Genomic DNA, 20527 nt, shown 5'->3' on the forward strand with positions numbered 1-20527 from the left:
CTCAACTACCATGGCATCTACCAGACTGAGTCCAGTACAACTAGATGGTGCCTGTCTGCCACCACTGACTGCTCTGACAGGGATCTCAGTAGAGATCCCGGACAGAGCTGGAGAAAAATGTGGAACAAAATTCTAACTACAAAAAAGACCAGACTTACTGGTCTGACAGAGACTGGAGAAACCCCAAGAGTATAGCTCCCGGACACCTTTTAGCCCAGTAATGAAGTCACTCCAGAGGTTCACCTTTTAGCCAGTGACAGACCCATAGGACAAAACAAGGCCAATGGGGCAGACCATCTCAGGAGCAAGGACTAGAAGGCAAGAGGGTAATAGGGAATCCAAGGTCGAGAAGAGACAGTGTTGACATGTCATGGGGTTGTTAACCAGTATCACAAAACAATATATGTACTGTTTAATGAGAATCTAGTTTGTTCTGTAAACCTTCATCTAAAGTTCAATTGAAAAAATAAAATTAAAAAAAAAAATTATTGTTTTTCTACACTGGCAGTGAGTAAGTGAGACTGGAAGACTTGAAAACAAAGCACTTAAAATACCTTATGAAAAACTTGGGGGTAAATTTAACAAATATGTGCAACACTGCTCACTGAACACTGCAAAACATTGCTGAGCTAAATTAAAGAAAAACTAAATAAAATAGAGGGATATACCATATTCATGCATTGGAGTATCTGATGTTATTGAGATGTCAGTTTTCTAAAAGTCGATCCATAAATTCAGTGCAATTCCAATCCTGATTTATTTTTGCAGGAAAAAAAAGTTAAATGTGCATTCACCATGTGACCCAACATTCTCTTCCTAAGTATTTACCTAAGAGAAATGAAAGCATATGTCCAAACCTTTATTCACAATAGCTGGAAACTGGAAACAATCTAAATATCAACCGGTGAATGGATTAAACAAATTATAGTATATTCATATGATGGAATACTACGAGTAAAGAAAAAGGAACAAATTATTGATAAATGCAGCAACATACATAAATCTCAAAAGTGTTTGGGTAATTTAAAGAAGCCAAATACAAAGCCTACATATTAGGTTTTCATTTATATGAAATTCTAGAAAAGATGTAGTTATAGAAAGCAGATAAGTGTTTTATTGAGAAAGGAGGAAGGGCAATTGGCTGAGAGTCAGGAGGGAACTTTATGGGGTGATGGACTGTTCTGTATCTTGATTGAGGTGGTGGTTACATGACTATGTTCATTTGTCAAAACTCATCAAACTGTACACTTAAAATCGGTGAATTTTATTAAATATAAATTATACCTCAGTAAAGCTGATATTCCCAGAAAACCAAAGCCATTGCCATGGAGTCAATTCTGACTCATAGCGACCCTATGGGACAGAGTTAAACTGTCCCCATAGGGTTTCCAAGGCTATAAACCTTTATGGAAGCAGACAGCCACATCTTTCTCCCACGGAGCAGCTGGCGGGTTCAAACTGCCAACCTTTTGGTTAGCAGCTGAGCTCTTAACCACTGTGCCATGAGGTAAAGTTGAGAGTTTGATGTTAATTCTTGTATGAGTAGATAGTATGATGGGTACCTCAAGGAGCTAATACAATCTTATACTGAAGTAATAAAGGCAAAATTGTTTGTCTTACTCTGTTCTAAACAGCTCATAGGTGGATTGCAATGTGCTGTTCTGAAGACTTCATACTGAATATAGATGGACAGACCTGTGTACAGAGTAGAATAACTAGGAGAGTAAAGGGATTTGAAACCATGTGTTTTGAAGAAAATTGAAAGGAATTAGAGATGTTTAACAAAGAGAATGGAATGCTGGGCATGAGATGCAGACAGACTGTCTTTAGATATTTGAAGGACTCTTACATAGAAGATGGGTTTGCTTTTTTTTTTTCCTGCCTAAATGTTCTGGCTCCAGGGAGGTAGATTTCTACCCACCACAAAGCTTCCCAGGTTATTCAGGTTTGGTAACTTTTTCGACTGGATGGTCATTGGCAAGGATGTAAAGGGATTTTGGAAACTTCTGAAGAATATACCTCAATTTCACCTTGTGTTAATAGTTTTCAACTGTGTGCAGTCTACCACCTGTCCTGTGATTTGCACAAATAACCTAAATTCATTGGCCTCTCCTCGTTTTTCCTGCTGGATCTCTCTGCCCCAGCTGACAGTATCGATTACTTCTTGTTTTTGTAATTCGTTCTTACAAATTTTACTTACACAGTGCCATACTTCCTGGTTCTCCTGTACTTCTCTTATTGTTTCTTCTTTCTAATAATGGAAAGAAGATTTGGTAGGTGACTGAACTACATGGCCTTTAAGGCGATTCCCAATCCTCTGATCTCATACATTATGAATGATTATGAAGTATATATAAAGCTCCTCCCCAGACTTGGAAGTTCATTTCTAAAGAAGCAATGAAGTGTAATGAAGAGAATGTGCATGCAGTTTAGACTTGCCTATTCACTAAAAATCAAAAAAAGAAACCAAATCAGTTGCTTTGAGTCATTTTTGATTCATGGTGACCTCGTGTTGAAGCGTAGAACTGTGCTCCATAGAGTTTTCAAGCTGTGAGTTTTCAGAAGCTGATTGCCAGGGCTTTCTTCTGAGGCACCTCTTGTGGGTTCAGAAAACCAACCTTTCAGTTAGTAATCAAGTGCTTAACCCCGTACACTACCAAGGGACTCTCCATTCACTAAAGAAATCACTTATCCTGCCCAAGTCAGTTTCCTTATTTACAAAATGGGGATAATGACATCCACCTCACGGTTGTTGTGTAGATCAAATGCTTAATTAAGTAATATGCATGAAAACACTATACCTTAAAAAAACACTGTATAAGCAGAAATTATTACTAATTAGGTGATTACAAGGTACAGATGTTTATTTTATAAATCTATTTTGAGTTTCTTATTTTCAGCTAGAGTTGTATCCAAACAGATTTTATGCATTCAGAGTACTAACCTAATTAAACTTAACACATACATACATCGACTGAAGAGTGCTGACTTTCCATGTATCATAAGTGAGACTTGTCTGCTCTAGTCATGTAGTTTTACTCTTGAAAAGTTGTTCTGGTAGGTGGCATCTTTAGGGTTTACCATTCAGCACAGGCTTCCTCCACTACATAGCAACACATTTATTTGTCGAATTTTTATATCCTGTCTATTTCCAAAAAAATGTTAGAGGTTTATTTTAAGCAACAATTTACAGGCAGAGCCCTAAGGCAAATCTGTCCTTTCATTTGTCTTCCTTTAGCTAGATAGCAAGTATAATAACAAAACATTGACCCTGGTTGTTTTTAGCTGCAGTTATAGGAGTTTTGTTCCACTGCATCACCCAAGGGATACACATTGTGTTAGTCATTGCATGGATAGACCTTTTAATCCATAATAATAGTCTTATTGACTAAATAACCACATCAGATCTGTATCCCCATTGTATTCAGTATCAAGCCATTTTACCTTTCCTATTGATTATTATGTGCAAATAGATTATGTACAAATTTTTCATGTGAGACTATTTTCTCTGAGATGTCCCTTACCCTCTAGGCTTGCCTTTCAGCTCTTAATTTCTCAAGGAATGTAATCTAATTTTAATAATGGCTGAAGGTGGGAAGGAAAAGATAAAGATAATTCTTACCCATAGAGAGATTGCAATCTTGCAATGAAATATAACATTGAAAATTGTTCCTCTTTTACCAGATTTGTGGGGCTTTAATAACAAAACCTAAGGAGTAATGGTTAGTTGGTGTTAGAGCCTCAAGCTGTTTTGCCCCTGATCTGACATTCTTTCCACTGGTACTGTATGTCCTGTTGCTGTCGTTGTCACCTCACTGATTCCTGTAGTATATAATCTTCCTGAGTGCTTTGGACCATATTCTCACCAAATATGACTAGAATATAAGAGTTTTAATATAGAAAAGCCACAGGGGAAAGCTTTTTGGTGTATAATATCTTTTATCCATTTTTTTCTCTTAGAGCTTATTTAACCTGGGGATTGTTCAAAAGGTTTCTGCACTAGGCTACATGCTTTGTTTCATTTGCTCAGGGATTTCATAATCTAGGGAGCCAAGATTTCTTTCCAAAACCCAAACCCATTGCCATCTAGTCAATTCTGACTCATAGCGACCCTATAGGACAGAGTAGAACTGCCCCATAGGATTTCTAAGGCTGTAACCTTTACAGAAGCAGACTGACACATCTTTCTCCCAGCTGTAAAATTCAGAGATACTAACATGCTTATATTATCTCTCGCCTTTTCTCCCCTTCTCTCATCTTTTATTATGTCTGTTATTGCCCATTTATAACATTTACATTCTATTCTATGGCAATAATTTTCTCTTTTGTTTTAGTCCTGCCGATTGGAGGTGAATTCAGTACTTAACTGCCGGTTCCTTGGCCGTTGGTTCTCCATCAACCTCTTGTTTGGCTGAAGTTTGTCTTCTGGTAGTTTCTTTAATAAGGACCTTATGAAAATTCTATATCCTGAGCTGTATATTGATCAGATTTGTTGGATGTACATTTGAAAGAAATTTGGGATAATATAAATTTGAGGTAGTATAAGCATGCTGATATTGCTGGATTTTATAGCTAGAAGACAAAAATATCATCTAAAACTGAAAGTTATAAACATATTTAAAGATAAGAAAAACAACAAGCGTTTTAAAGTCAATTAAAAGTTGATGAAAGAGGATGTTAAAGAAAAATTAAAATATTTTCATCATTGCTCTTATTAGAGAGTTAATGATGCAACCATATTTTTATATTTGTATACATAAAAGTAACCACAAGAATGGAAATACAAACTTTCTGAGTAATCATATACAATATAAAAGGTAAGGCACAGATCATAATGTGAAAGACTTTTAAAAAGAAAAGTTCAGAAATTGAAAATTTAAAAACATTTACAGTAGCATCAAAAATATAAAATATTTGGGATGGATCTAACAAAAGTTGTGCAAGGCGTGTGTACTGAAAATTACAAAACATTGCTGAGAGAAATTAAATCTTTAAGTAAATGGGGTGGTATACTATGTTCATGGAGCAGAAGATTCAATATTGATGTTGATTCTCTTCAAATGAATACTTTTAAACATAAACAGTGAAACCATAAATGTACTAAAGAAAGATGGGGAAATTATATGCCTAAATTTGGCAGCCAGGAAAGACTTTCTAATTATGATAAAAATCCATAAACCATGGGAAAAAATACTGGTAAGTTAGACTGTATAAACTTCTAAAAAAAATCTGCATGGCAGAAAGCACCTTATGTAAAGTCAAAATACAAATGACTGGGGGAGTTTGCAACTCATACCACAGAAATTGGGTAATTTTCTTAATACATAAGGAGTACCTATAAATCAATAAAGAAAAGACAACAAAAGAGTAACACAAAGGAGTAATGGGCAGAGGTTATAAACAGATGAAGAATAGAAAATTGAAGCATTTTTAAACATGTTCAGCCTCACTTATAATAATAGAAATGCTAATTAAAAGCACAATGAGATAACAGTTTTCACATATCAGATGGTAAAGATCGTAACATTTAATAACTCTTCGTGTTGGTGAGGGTATGGGGAAACATAGTCTTATATACTTCTGGTGAGAATTAAATTGGTATAGCTTCTGTGAAAAGTAGTTTGACAAAAATTAAAAAGTGCACATGCCATTTGATCCAGCAATTTTATTTCTAGGACTCTTCTAGGACTTTATCCTACAGACGTATCCCCTTATATGCAAAATAAATACATGGATATTTGTTACAGCATTGCTTGTAAAATTAAAAACAAACAATATAAATGCCCACTAAAAGGAGCTTTATTAAATAAATCAGGCATCAAAAAGAATGAGTCTGCAGTATAGCTACAAGATACGGACCATTCTACAAGTTAAGTTGCTAAGTGAAATCAGCAGGGAGCAGAAAACTGTGTACAATATGCTGTCATTTCTTACATATATACATCTCTTACATACATACTATGCTGGCATATCCATAGATTTTTCTCTGGAGGGATCCTTAAGAAAGTGGTAATAGTAGCTCTTTCTGTGATGGAGGACTGGAATTAGAAGGAACATACTGAGTTTGTACATGTATTACCTAATTAAAAATATTCTTTGACTTACAAATCAATCAAGAACCTGGAAGACACTATAAAATTAAGTATTAAATTATCTGGTAGAGTTTGTGAATGTTATAGTAATCACAATAACTGACTATAATAGATAGTAATTACGTGTTAGGCACTATATTCTGGGTACTTTAGAAAGAACATCTGAGTTTTTTCAACAGCACTTCGAGGTAGTTGTAGTACTTTATGGGTTAGGAAACAGATTGAGAATATGGCTCAGGGACACGCAGATAATAATGGACCTTTTAAGAAGTTCAGTTTAATAAGTCTTGAGGAGAAACATCTGAATAGATCTAATCTTCTACCAGAAACATTAATGAATGGCTTGGTGTAGTGGCAGGTACAGGTGTTAGAACTAGTTACCTTGTACTACCATGGAAAGACAGCAGTTGTCTTACTGAAAATTTTGTATATTAGAATTGGAGTTTGCATGATTCCAGCAGGTTCAACATCTTGAAAATACCAATTGCCAAGATAAATGTTGTCTTTTGAGAGTAAATATTTTCATGTTTCTGAATAACTAGTATGTGGCCTTATTGAACTGGATTTGTTTCACAGAGAAAATGAGATTCTTCAGCAGATGGATATATTTTAAATTTAGGCCAATTCTTTAAAAAAAAAAAAATAATAAATAAGTAAAATGAGGGAAAAATTGAAAACAACCTTCCCACCCACCCCCCCTTTGTTTTTAACATCTTTTAAATGACTTTTGCTTTTATTACTACAACTAATCAGTAGGGTTTTGTATTTTGTTTTATTTTGGCCAATAGTAAATTTCAATCTTCCCATTCTTAAGTACTCAAGGATCATTTTGACAACTGATAAACTGGCCTACACATTAAAATAATTATATGGTGAGTCTTCGGGTATTTTAGTATAAAATCGATTTATGTCACATTTAGTTTATAGTATTTGTAAGTGTGCCTGCTCGTGGCAACAAATTAGGGCTCGCATTTACCACTGATTACCTGTAACACGTAGTTTATGGTGGAGGCCTGTGTATTTTTTTCTCCTATGCTCTTTAGATACAGTTAACCATTTGGTGGCCCAGTTATTTTCTGCTTTGAATTTTTTGTCAATACCAACAAAAATGAAAGCATTCTGAATCACTGAGTATGTCTGAATTTTTGGTAGCTAGTATGATTCTTTTTTTCTTGTCCTCTCCCACAAGCCTACCCTAAGTGTTTAGTGGTACATACAAAGTACTACTAATTATACCCCAGAGTCCCCACCAAGGTCTGTTGGTACATACATGTAACAAAAACTTTCAGAATCTTTATTTTTCCTACCAAAAATTCAGACACTTCATACAATACTTTGTAAAAAGTAATTCACGGCACACGCCCATTTCTTCGGTTTCAGGCAGTCATAAAGGCCTGTGAAGCACACACTGTCAGGGGTACAGCAGCTTCCCAATCAACCCCAGAGGCTGAAAAAGTTCATAGTAGCTATATGCACCACCAGGCACAAAAGAGTTAAGGTATGCTCTGTTTTACATGGAAAATGCATTATTAAAAGAGAAATATGCAAGTAGAGTTATTGAACTATGAATTTTATTTTCTCAATTTAATCATTTGCAAGGTGCTTTATTTTTGTGATTTATATTTATTAGAGCTCATTCTTTCAATTAGATTTGTTTTCTTTACATTTTGGTAAGTAGTTTATGGTATACAAATATTTAGAGAAATATATGTAAAATGTCACAGCAGACAGAATCCCAGGCATCCTGTTGTTGACTGATCGATTATCTCCCTATAAAGTTACCATCTCTTGCTCTCATGTGGGACTAGGTTTTTACTCTCTGCCTCTTAAGGTGTATAGCAACGAGAAATCCTATCATCGTGTTCATTTTCTCTAAAATACTTGGCATTTCACAAGAATATTGTGTCCTTTTCATTTCTTCCCGTGCCCCTTCTTGCTTGTGTTAAGAGCCATAAAATGTTCAAAAGCAAATGCACTGCTGCTTTAAAGAATGAATCTGTTGAGTGTCACTTTCAACAACTCTTAGTAAGGCAAGTGTGGCCCCCTTCCCCAGGTGACCCTGGAAATGATCAAGGCCTTGTATGTAAGTTCAGACCCTGAAGGGGCTGGCAATTCTAACCTGCTGTGTGCTGACTTCTGAGAGATTCCAGAGCATTGCCTTACAGGGCCAGGAAATGAAGCTTTCATTCAGGGTGGTGCCATTTCCTCATCCTCTCTGCTTCATCTGCAGCTGACACACACAGTTAGTGTGAGGGAATGTCTCCATCCAGCATATGTCTGCATTAAAGTTTGCACTTTCTAAGCTGAGACCAAGAAGTGGTAGAATTACGATTAGAAGTAGACAGGTTGTCACTGATGGTAACTAGTGCACAGAACTTGCAGGTAATGTGAGCACGTTTATGTGTATAGATACATGTCCTACTCACAGTAGTCCTGTGTGAGAAAACTGCTTTCCTCCCTATTTGTCAGAAGAGATGAGACAAATTAATTAAAGAGAAGATTATATGTTTGGTTAGCTTTGTCGTTGTTGCTGTTAATTGTCAAGTTGATACTATGTGTGGCAGAGTAAAACTGCTCCATAAGGTTTTCAAGGCTGTGACCTTTCAGAAGCAGATTGTCAGGCTTGTCTTCCAGGGCACCTCCAGCTGGGTTCCAACCATCAACCATTTAGCTAGTAGTTGAGTGTGTAACCATCTGTACCAACCAGAGACCCCTTGGTTAGCTTAATAGGTTCTCAAGAACAATAAAATAACCCACATAAACTTTAATATGCACCTTTCACTTATTCAGCACTGCCCTTGGCAGTGACCATCCTAGGGGCTTAAGACCAGTGATTATGCAGATGATGAAACTGAGGCACAGAGCACTTAAGTAACTTGCCCAGGGTCTCATGCCAGTAGATGGTGGAGTGGGAATTCAGACCCAGCCTGATGCAGGCTATTAACCACACAATATACTGTCTGAGTTAAAAGCTCATTTAAAAGACAGGAGTTCCTGTTTTCAAGGAGCTGTTTATCAGATTGTAAGTGGTAGAATGCATGGAAACAAATCTCCACAAAGCACATGAACATGCTCTTGCGCTCTCCAACTTCAGTCCTTGTATTTCATACCTTCAGAACTATGTTGAAGTCAGGGGAGCTCTTGTGGCTGGCACCACCAACTAAATCAAGCTTCATTGTAATTAGAAGTGGCTCCAAATTAGAAACAGGTTCTCCTCAAACGTTCTTATCCTTTATGGCATCTGTGTTTGCTGGTTGATTGACTGTGTCTGTATTAGTCCCAGCCCAGCACTGTGGGTGGAGTAGGTTCTCTGCCAAGGTTTATTGAAAGGCTTGGTCAGTGAGCCAATCCCAGACAAGAGCAGCAGAGGCCCAGTGCCAAGTTCAAGGCCGTTGCCTCTAACAAATAGGCTTATCCTTTTGATTTACTGTAAAATACTGTTTATTTTGATGAAGTCCAAGTTAGCACTTTGTGACTTTTCTCATAGTAGCCACGGTTCAGGCACTTGTTTGAAATATGGCTTCTTGAAAAGATAGACTGTTTTTTAAAGAGTATGTTCATCCAAAATAAATTCTGAATTCCTTTAGCCATCGCCTCTCTTTGGAAATAGCACTCATACATATTTTATACATAAATTGACAGGGATGACAGAGACCTCATCTTCCCTGTAGCAGTTTGAACCAGACCGATCGAGGATTTATTGCCTAATTATACTTGTAAGCCTGACATAAAAGTCATTAGTTCTGGAAAAACATGTTTGTTATACCGGGATTATCTCTAATTAATACAGTCAATATCTAGCATGCAGAACAAATAATCTCGAAAGCATATGTTACAGACTGTGAGGAACTGGATGGTAAAGCTCTTAGAGTAAGGAAGCAGTGCTGTAAGTACAAGTTACCCAGGAATTACTTTGTATTTGAGGAGAGGAAAATGGCATGTTATACATTGTTCTGTTTTGTAACACAGTGAAATCAGTGCAACTGGCTTTGATGCCCTTTGAATTATAAAGGTGGTAGCTGAAGAGTCAGAGAAGTTACGTGCTTTGTTTATGGTTGGTAAGTATCTGAGCTAGGATTCATTCACACCTGGTCCAGTGTGTTCTCAACATCAAAATCCATTAGCCAAGCTGGTTTCTCCAATGTCCACATATGATCTTAATCACCTCTCCTGACATACGTGTAACCGTGGATCTCAGTAGAATAAACTTGTTAGTCATATCAAGAGAATGGATTTGGTATGAAAGTTTTCTCCCTCCTGCATGATGTTCAGGCATGTACTGGTTTATTAGTGGATTTTGCAGTAAATGATGCAATTACAGATGCAGTGCCAGTGATTTCATGGGGCAGCTGTTGTATACCTGTATGTCCTTAGATGCCCTCCAGTACCCAACCCCCTACCCCAGCATCACAACATATACAGACAGCACTTGGGAGGGTAAAATCATTAAGCAGTAATTTCCAGGGTACTGCACAGTTCACAGCAAACTCATTCATTTGCTTATAAATGTGCATGTTTCTTCCATATACATCAACATCAGAAGTTGTTTTTGAAAAAGTAAGGTTTGATCCATTGGTCCCATTCACACCTACCCCAAAACAGATTCCATTATTACGATTCCCCATACCCATTAAAACGTTATTTCTACAGCAATGCACCCTGTCACCGAATGCTTGTATTTAGTAACCAGAATGATGGTGAAAAGTCAATATAGTTATTTTTTTCCAATTTTATCAGTTTCTTGCTGTAGCAATCATTTCATATAGTTATCTGTTTAAATGATATGATGAACTGAAATATTAAATTACAAATTAGAATTAACATTTACAATAGCTGAAAATAAACTTGCCTAAAACATGCAAAATAGTTGGCAGGGGAGCGTATACTTCATTCTATACCTTATTAAAGAACGTTGGATTGTCAACATCATCTAGAAGGCTGTTGAGAACACGAGCTTATTCTACATTTCTTCGTAGAACCAGAAAGACAAAGTAGAGTTTCCAGGACATTTTGTAGGACTTTCCCCATCGGGTGGGGTCTTTGAGCACGTCTGACTTCTTCCCAAAGAGAAGATTCTGTGGGTAAGAGCAAGGGGAGGAGAGGAGTGCTCACCCTGAAGTACAACCAGCCCCAGGTGCCCTTTCTCTCCAGGCTGTTTTGTTGGGAACTGAAGGACAGGAACAGAGAACGGCATCATAGAATGTCACCACATGTGGGTACATGGTGCAAAACACTTCACAGCAGCTCTGTGACAACTTGTGATTCATCTGAAAACAGTTCCTTCAGTTCTGTAAGCTACACCAGGTCTCTTGTCTTTTAAATAATAACTATAATAAAGTAGTATTTTCTAGAAACTGGTTAGTTTCTCCGTGGTTTTTTTTTTTGGGGGGTCCTCTTTGTGATTCAGATCTACCCCTACTGCTTTTTAAACAATACTAATTATATCTGGTCACAGAGAAGACTATGCAGGGTGCTGCTGTTTCCAAAAACACATTCATTTGATTTAATCAGACTACTGTGTGGCCCAGGAACAGTAACTGTGGTTCCATAATAGTCAGCATCCAGGGTGTCTAGACGAGAGATTTAACTCTTGAGTCATATGGTTCTAAGACACAGTTATGGAATTCCTTCTCTTCAAACCTACACCCAGTTTTTCTGTTTCATTTGAAACTCCTATATTCTCTGTCTCTCATACACATATACACACACACATCCAAAAAAAATATTGCATTCCCTTAAATGAGATAGACTGTAAATAAAGCATGTCTTGTTGGTGTACATAATACATGGGGTTTACCAAAGTTTGGCATCATCGTTTCTAACTTAACTAGTTATTGTCTTCCCCTTTTTTCCTAGTATCCCCTTGAGTCTTGCTGTAAATGTAGGAGGACTTAAAAAAGTCCATGTGACATACTTGATGGCATTTGCCTCCTCTGAGGATGCTTTGAACACTTATTAATACAAAACTTCACTTCTCAGTCATCCAACAACTGAAGATTATTACAATAAAAAGTATATATTTGCTCTAATCACAGACAACCTCTTAACATTCATTCAGAAACACATTAAACTTCCACAAGAAACATAGCCCCTGCTGTGTGCAAAGGCACTGTATGTTATCTGCTGTAGTGTGTATACCTATCCTGTGCCCTTCAGCATAGGGAGGACATACATAAAAATAACTATAATCTCTTATTTGATAAGTCATGCAAGAGAAAAAACACTCTGGAATCAACAGGCCAACCAAAAGCAGCCTAAAACGCTCATTTTTCTTACAGAAGAAGTCTGGAGACAGTTCTAGGATTGGTTCAGCATCTTAGAGATTTCAGAGCTCTCAGTCAGCTTCTCTAAGAGTCTTTTGCCTTTTTCTCAGGCTGCAAGATGGCCACCTTAGCGCCACACAGCACTTTTATTTAATGACAGGGAAGGGAGGAGTTTCATCTGGTGTCTCCCATCCCCAGAAGTCCCCTACCAGATTACTCCTAAATCCCTTGGCTGGGATTAGGTCACATTTCCACGTGCTAGAGTCAGAGGAGACTGAGAAAACTGGTTTTAGAGTATTGGCATTTTCACGCTTTTTCATGGGACCCCAGTTCAGCTAGCGGGGAGAATGGCGTTGGGTAGGCAACCAGCACCGTCTGCCACAATGATAAGTTCCATTTTCTTTCACTGCACAGTTGATAAAGCCGCACTTAGCAGCCTCACAGAGTTTTAATTAAATGAGTTAAATCATAGCTATAGTAAATTAGTATTCTTTAGAAACTGGTAAGTTTCTCTGTGATTTCTTTTCTCTTTGTGATTGAACACTACCCCTACTGCCTCTTAACAAATAAAATTTTTTAATTATTTCCTTTATACATTTAAAATTTGAATGAAACCATTTTGGTTTGACTTGTATCCCTATTATGCATCTTGTAGGATTGCCTTTCTGGCTATGACTACGTATTATATATATTTATATAAGTGCTTTTATGTATGAATGTATGGATTTATAAGAGGAACAAAATTCTATAGACTTTATAAACCATATTTGCCTTAGAGTCTGGAGACTCAGAGGACTCCCTGATATTTAGTTTAACTTGAACCAGAATAACGAATTCTAACTGCTTTGCCGAATGGCAGAGAATGGCTGAGCTGAGCTGGGCCTTTGATGGAAGTACCGTAAAACTAAGAAATACAGATTCTCAACTTAAGAAAATGTCCTGGTTTAGAAAAGTCCTGCTTTGAGCTTCTGGGCTTACAAAGTAAAATTTAACTTCATAAGCCAGATGATACTAGGATCCTTTATTCTGTGTATCTGAAGTTGTCTAATTGTGTATTTTTAACATGATTAAAAGGTGTGATAAAATTCACACCTGTAATGAAGTGGCTTTTGTAGAGTCAAAACATCTGAGCTGAAAGTGTCACCGTGGGTACCTTTGCTAGTTGAAAAATGGAAGAGGTGAAGGGAATGATTGCATTCCAGTACTCCCAAGGATAAAACCAAAACCAAACCCGTTGCCATCAAGTCGATTCCGACTCATAGTAACCCTGTAGGACAGTAGAACTGCCCCATAGGGTTTCCAAGGAGCAGCTGGTAGATTCCAACTGCTGACCTTTTGGTTGGCAGCTGAGCTCTTAACCATTGTGCTACCAGGGCTCCATACCCAAGGAAAAAAACTCTAAATCTCATCTTGTATCAGTAGTAGGTCATTCATTCTTTCATTCGTCAGACATTGAATGCCTATCATGTGCTTGGCTCTGGGAGTGTAGGAATAAATAAGACTAGGCCTGCCTCTGAAGCACTCATAGTGGTGTGCTAGCAGGGTTAGTGACTGCCATCTCATCACAGATGCACAATGGAAAAGTGCGTATAGGGAAACAGTATTGTCTGCCAGACAAGCTGGTTGGACCCATTCTCTTTACACTTAAAGGGCTTGGTTTTCAAATTTGGGTCAGTATAGTAAAATCATGTTATGTTACAGTAATTGTGTTTGAACTAACTAATAATGAGCGCCAAGACAAGTCCCTGTCTTCTCTCCTTTCTGGTATTTCAGAAGGAGATTTCATAACAGCTCAGTGCCTTGTGAACATTTTTAAATATTTCCAAAATACCTGAAATGATTGGCTCAAGTCAGTGAATCTGTAATTGACTGGAAGTTGCATTTTTGAAAGTCATAATGTAAATGTTTAAAAAAAATTGTTGCAAAATTACATGATACTTCTAACAAAAACTGAATGCCTTATGCATTTGCAGTCTTTAAGACGTGACCCAAGAAAGGAAACAAAAATTAATTTCAAGTTTAAACTCTCTTCTTAGCACCCCTCCCCTAATCTGGCACTACCCTAGGCTTTAACATATGCAAACAAGAAGATGTGAGCCCTAATTCATGTAATCTAGGGAAGGTCACACCCTCTCCATTGATTTCTGAGGATCTCAGGGATGGCCTTAGGTATCCTGGTTTGGGCTGCCACGTTTTACTACAAATCCCAGTCCTGGTTTAAAGGTCAGTCTTCTTGGGCCAGCTCATCACCATGCTTCTCCTCCCTGTGGGTGCAGCCTGCATGGGCCCCAGGGTGCCAGCACACATGGCTCTTGTATGGACAGGACTCCTCTCCTGGCCTGGCATTAACAGGGAAATCATGGCCAGGACAGGAAGGGACTCTCTGGGGCTTCCCTAAGTGGCATGAAAGTCTCTGGCCACTGAATGAAAACAGCATATCTTCCTGGGGCCTCACATTTCTCAGAAAATTTGGAAGAAATGTTTAAATGTTTAACTAGCAAACATGTTATGGAATAGAATACAAAATTTATAATAATTTTAAGGTAAAAATATATAAAGCATGAAAAATTTTATTTTAGGGTTGCTTACGAAGGCTTCAGGTAACTCCTCCAGGTAAGTAAGGCAGCTTTGATGAAAGTTTGAGAAACTCTGTACTTAAAAAGCTACAGTCATATAGAAATGTATAACTTTTAAAAAAGATATTCTGTTATGGCACGTGTTAATTCCTTGGTTTTGCAGGTAATTGGCAAACTACAGGTATTCTCATGTTATGTCATATGTATGTGCAGAGAAAGTTTTATTTTAAGTCGTGTTAAATTTGAATAGCTTTAAAAAGCAATAGACTCTTTCTAAGGAATACTGAATTTTTTTTTTTTTTTTGCAAATGATCGCACCCTGATTATTAGCTTTGTAAGTTTGAGTTTATTAAAATTTATATTCTTGAAGTGGGATTTTTCACTGACTACGAAAATAAATAAACATCCATTGAATTTTTCTGATTCAGACCAATGAAAAATTAAGATCATATTTGTTAGTGGAGTTGAGTAATTTAAGAAATATTTTTTAGATTCCTGACCATACAAGAGGTCTAAATTATTATTTCTAATACTTCTGTTACCTTAATGAAGCATACAGAATAAAGCGTTATTTCAATCATTAAGTTCCTCGGGACAGATTATTAAATAGCCATGAGATTAACCAGGCTAATTCAAAGTTGATTTGGAATGTTGTATTATTTGTGGCTCTAAGCAATTTTACTAGTCAAATATAAAGGTTTAGAATACATTTTCATTAACATGCTGTATATGCCCAGCTGCTTCTAAATGCTTTCTTGGCCTTCCTACAGTGTCCTCATTCAATAAATATTTAATTAAAAAAAAGACTTATTAAAGTTTTATTTATTATGCTTAGTGTAAAAGAGTGGAAATGAAGATAAATTAGGTTAAAGTAGAATGGATAAAATGTAATTGAAATGAAGTACAATTTAAATCAATGTCTTTGTTAATTTTGAAATATTAAAAGTATATGACCACAAATTACGGTGTGTTCAAATATATCATTATGGAGGAAATAAGAACAATAACTTATTATTGGTTCCTAGACTATTTGATTAAGAAAATTAGCTTTTTTCTACTCTAAAAATAGAAAAGATTAAGCTAACTGCCTTATTAAATGTCCATAAATGTCTGGGTTAAGCAACTGCTTTACGTAAGATTTAAATACAGTGTAGAACAGAGTTAATAGGTATAATTATCATTGGCTAAAGTAGCATGCTGTTACTATTATTATATAGAAATCTTTACATAACATTTACTTTTTTTCTTTGATGAAAATATATAGAATATTTCATCTTAGTGGTTTGAATTATAGCTGCTCATGATAAAGTATGCAGAAATCATTCACCTGTTGAATTCGAGTTGACTCCTTTCTCCGTATTTTTATCAAAATATCTATCACCCAGGAAAAATGTTATTGACTTACCTGTTGTAGTATGAAATAAACTTTAAGATTTTAAATAAATCACTCTATTGGTTTAAAATTCCTTTCACTGAGGTAAGGTAATAGTGAGAAAGTGTATATGGTTTTCCAGGAATATGATTAAATCAAGTCTTACAAACTAGTAAATTATCTTCGATTTGCTGTAAATAAAATGTTGCTCGCAGAGATAGAATATTTAATAAATCCCAAATTAGGACTGTTGGCTCTTCTGTGATTCAGGATACAGAATACAGGGACAGGCTCTAACTGTTAGGAAAATACTGGCTTGTCTTGGTTTTGGCTGGTAGACATGACTCTTAACTACAAGTAGAAGTATGATAAGTTATTGAAATGAAATTTTAATGAATTTTTACATTTTTTTAAATTTTGTTATTAGGCTATCAGCTCTAAAGGTCAACACAGTATATCCTACACCTTGTCAAGGAATCAGACTGTGGTGGTCGAGTACACACATGATAAAGATACGGATATGTTTCAGGTAACGTCTTTTTTTTTGTAATGAGTATTGTAGCGCATTTTCCCTTCGTTTCTGTATTTTTTCGTATGTAATCAGAACTTCCAGTACAGTAGTATTTGCTGATGTCCAGGGGTAAAGAGATGAAAATAATATAAAAATGACTTCTATTTGGTTTTTTGAAAGGCCCGGAAAAACTTGTGAACTTGCAAAAAGAAATTATAAAACTGTATTCTCAGATCTCAATGCAATAAAAATAGAAATTAATGACAAGAATAGAAATTTTAAATCCAGTCACATTTTAAAAGCTGACATGTTCAAAATACTTCCTAAGTAACACATGAATCAAAGAAGATTCAAACTACAATTATAGGCCTTTGCAAAAATAACTGTGGGAACATTATATAGTAAAACTCATGAAATGTGGCGGACGTCATATTCAGAAGAAAATGCATAGCCTTAAGTGTTTTCACTATTTAAAAAAAAGAGATTAAGAATGAAAATGAAGGAATGATACATTTATCTCAGAAAGTTTTTTTTGTAAAACAAGGTGACAGTAATATAACAGCAAATGTGGGTGAAGTGTGCACAGCTTGACCCAGGTCAATAATATCACTAAGAAGTACTCAAGAAAAAAGGACATTTTGGTAAATGGTATGGCATGTACAGTTGTGTGACAACTAAAAAGTAGGAATGTGGTTACATGTGTATGTATGTATGCATGTAAGTGTATAGGTATGTATATATGTGAGCATTTATAGATGTATCTGTATGCATGTTTATGTATATGCAAGTGTATGCATCCATATATAGTGATATATACAATAAAGCACATTGGAGACACAAACGCAGATACTTCTTAATCAAACTCCTTGCAGGATTGGTTTACGAGGTCTGAAGGCCTAGGACCATAGTCTCGTAGGACAACTTGGTCAGTTGGCATAATACAGTACTTAAAGTTTATGTTCTACATCCTAGTTTGGTGAGTAGTGTCTGGGATCTTAAAAGCTTGCAGACAGCCATCTGTGATACATCTATTTGTCTCTGCACGTCTGGAGTGAAAGAGAAAGAAGGAACTCAAAGACTCAGAGAAGAAACTAGTCCATAGGACTAACGGTTTACACGAACCATGACCTCCTCTGCCCTGAGACCAGAAGAACTAGATTGTGCTCGGCTACCAATACCAGCCATTCTAATCAGGAACACAGTAGATGGATACTGATAGAATGGAAGTAAAATGTGAAACAGAACTCAAATTCTTAAAAAGTGCAGACTTACTGGACTGATTGAGACTAAAGGACTCCCCAAAACTATCACCCTGAGATACTTTTTAAACCTTGAACCAAAACTATTCCACGAGGTCACCATTTAGTTAAATAACAGATTGGCTTATAAAATAAACACTATCATCCGTGAGTACTGTGCTCCTTTAAAAAATCATCTGTATGAAACCAAATGGTCAGCATTTACTCAAGAGGAGAGATTGAGAAGGCAAGGGGACAAGGAAGCTAGATTACTGGAACCAGAACAGCCAAAACAAATAATGAGAAAGTTGACGCACTGTGAAAAATGTAACCAGTATCACTGAACAAACTGTGTAGAAATTGTTAAATGGAAACCTAGTTTGCTGTGTAAACTTTCACTGAAAACACAATAAAATATTTTAATTTAAAAAAAAAGGGACAGTAATTAAAGTATAGGACCAGTCCAGGAATAGTGTTAGTGGTATGTAATAGAAAATGCAGAAATACATTGAAAGAAAGCCAATGGAAGGAAGTAAAGAGAAAACATCAGTAAATTTAAAAAAAAAAAAAAAAAAGTAGAGAATTAATAAATACATCCAAGATTTGGTACTTTAAAACAACAAAAAAGCAAAATTAAGGTGAATAGATGGAAAACGCAAACACAATTTGGAAATGATGAGACTTTTCATTCCCATGTAGAGAGTTCAGTTAGTAGGTAAATGATGCTGAAATAAATGATGAAAATATCAGAGACACTAACATCATACACTATACCAAAATTAATTCTAGAGAGAGTAAATAATTTAATGTAAAAATTGAAGGAACAAATCCTAGAACGTAATTTAGGTGAGTTCATTTTCTTGGGCTGGAGAAGGATTAAGCATATCAGCAAATGAAGAGATCTTATAGTAAACTATTAGTAGATTTTGATTTACACAACCTACCTTCTTTCCAGATTTCAAAAAGAGTAAACGACAAACAAACTAGGGAAAATAATAGGCAACCAATCATGTGTAGACAAAGGATTGATACCTGTAATATGTTAATCACTTTTCCCATACTTTAAAAAATGGACAAAGAACAAAGCATGTAATTCTCAAAGAAATATAAATGTCTGATAAGTATATTTAAATAATTTTAAAATGCCAAATCAGTCAATAATAAAATACTCTATTACCTATTAATTGGGAACTATTAAATATGGTATTATGAAGCTTTGTATGCAGTTGATACTACTGATGGGACTGTCAACTTGTGCAGCATTTCTACAGGGCAGAATTACTGTGTCACCAGTGATTTAAACAATCAGACCCATTGACCCAGTAATTCTACCTTTAAGAATTTTTCATATATAAGTAAGAATATAAGCAAAGATTTAAACACAAATTACAGTGTTGAATATACTAATGAAAAGCTACAAATAAATCTATACTTCCAGGAGTAGGTGAGAATGGTTAGAGTATGGTACATGCAAACACAAAACACATAGCCATTAAATAATTATTAAATGAGGAAAGGCTCACAATAAATGAAAAAAAGGCATATACTCAGCCCATACTTTAATTTTACACACACACACACACACACACACACACACACACACACACAAGAAGGAAAGGGGATCTTTGTCCTGTTTTCCATAACACCATAAAGTACATGCCTACCCTGGACCGTCAACATCAATTTTTTTTTATCAAGAGAAGATTAAAATTCTGTATTGATTTTTTAAAAAATCAATAGTGGTCATGAACTGCAGCACCTCAGATTGATAAGAACCACCCTAAAACAAAATTGTCTTCTTCCTCTAAACTTTCTCTCAGAATTTTGGAGAAATAATCTGTTTTTCTTATGTCTATCAAATTAAAAAGTAATTTAAAAAAAGTATAAAAATAGTTGTATTAGCACCTCACACCGTAAAATTCCAAATGGATAAAAGACTGAAAGATTTTTTTTTTAATTAAGTAAAACTTTTAGAAGTAAACATAGGACAATTAGTTTATAACTTCAGAGTAGAGAAGAACCTTTTTTTTTTTTAATTGTTCTTCAGGTGAAGGCTTACAGAACAAATAGTTCCTCATGAAACAGTAGTACACATACTGTTTTATGACATTGGTTAACAACCCCACAACATGTCAACCCTCTAACTTCTCAACCTTCTTTTTGGTGAAAATACACATAGCCAAAGATACACCCTTTCAAAAATTTCTACATGCACAGTTCAGTGACATTGACTACGCTCTTCCAGTTGTGCTGCTATTCTCACTTAAGATGAAGGCTTATAGAACAAAATAGTTTCTCATTTGACAGTTACTACACATGCTGCCCTATGACAATTGTTAACAATCTCACAACACATCAACAATATCCTTACTCAACCTTGGGTTCCCTATCACCAGCTTCTTGTCCCCTTCTGCCTTCTAGCCCTTGTCACTGGACTACTGTACCTCATTAGTCCCATTTGGTTTTACGGGGCTG

The 20527-nt window shown here is 36.0% G+C and overlaps 1 protein-coding gene across 1 annotated transcript in view; it reads left to right on the forward strand.

Annotated features, from left to right (window-relative positions):
- Positions 1 to 20527, forward strand: part of PELI2 (pellino E3 ubiquitin protein ligase family member 2) — a 197701-nt gene that overhangs the window by 154615 nt on the left and 22559 nt on the right. The window contains exon 3 of the mRNA XM_004370889.2: positions 16731 to 16832. Within this exon, the coding sequence (XP_004370946.1) occupies positions 16731 to 16832 (102 nt within the window). The remainder of the gene's footprint in view (positions 1 to 16730; positions 16833 to 20527) is intronic.

The sequence above is a fragment of the Trichechus manatus genome, unplaced genomic scaffold (genome assembly GCF_000243295.1).
Source record: "Trichechus manatus latirostris isolate Lorelei unplaced genomic scaffold, TriManLat1.0 scaffold00010, whole genome shotgun sequence".
Classification (NCBI taxonomy): domain Eukaryota; kingdom Metazoa; phylum Chordata; class Mammalia; order Sirenia; family Trichechidae; genus Trichechus; species Trichechus manatus.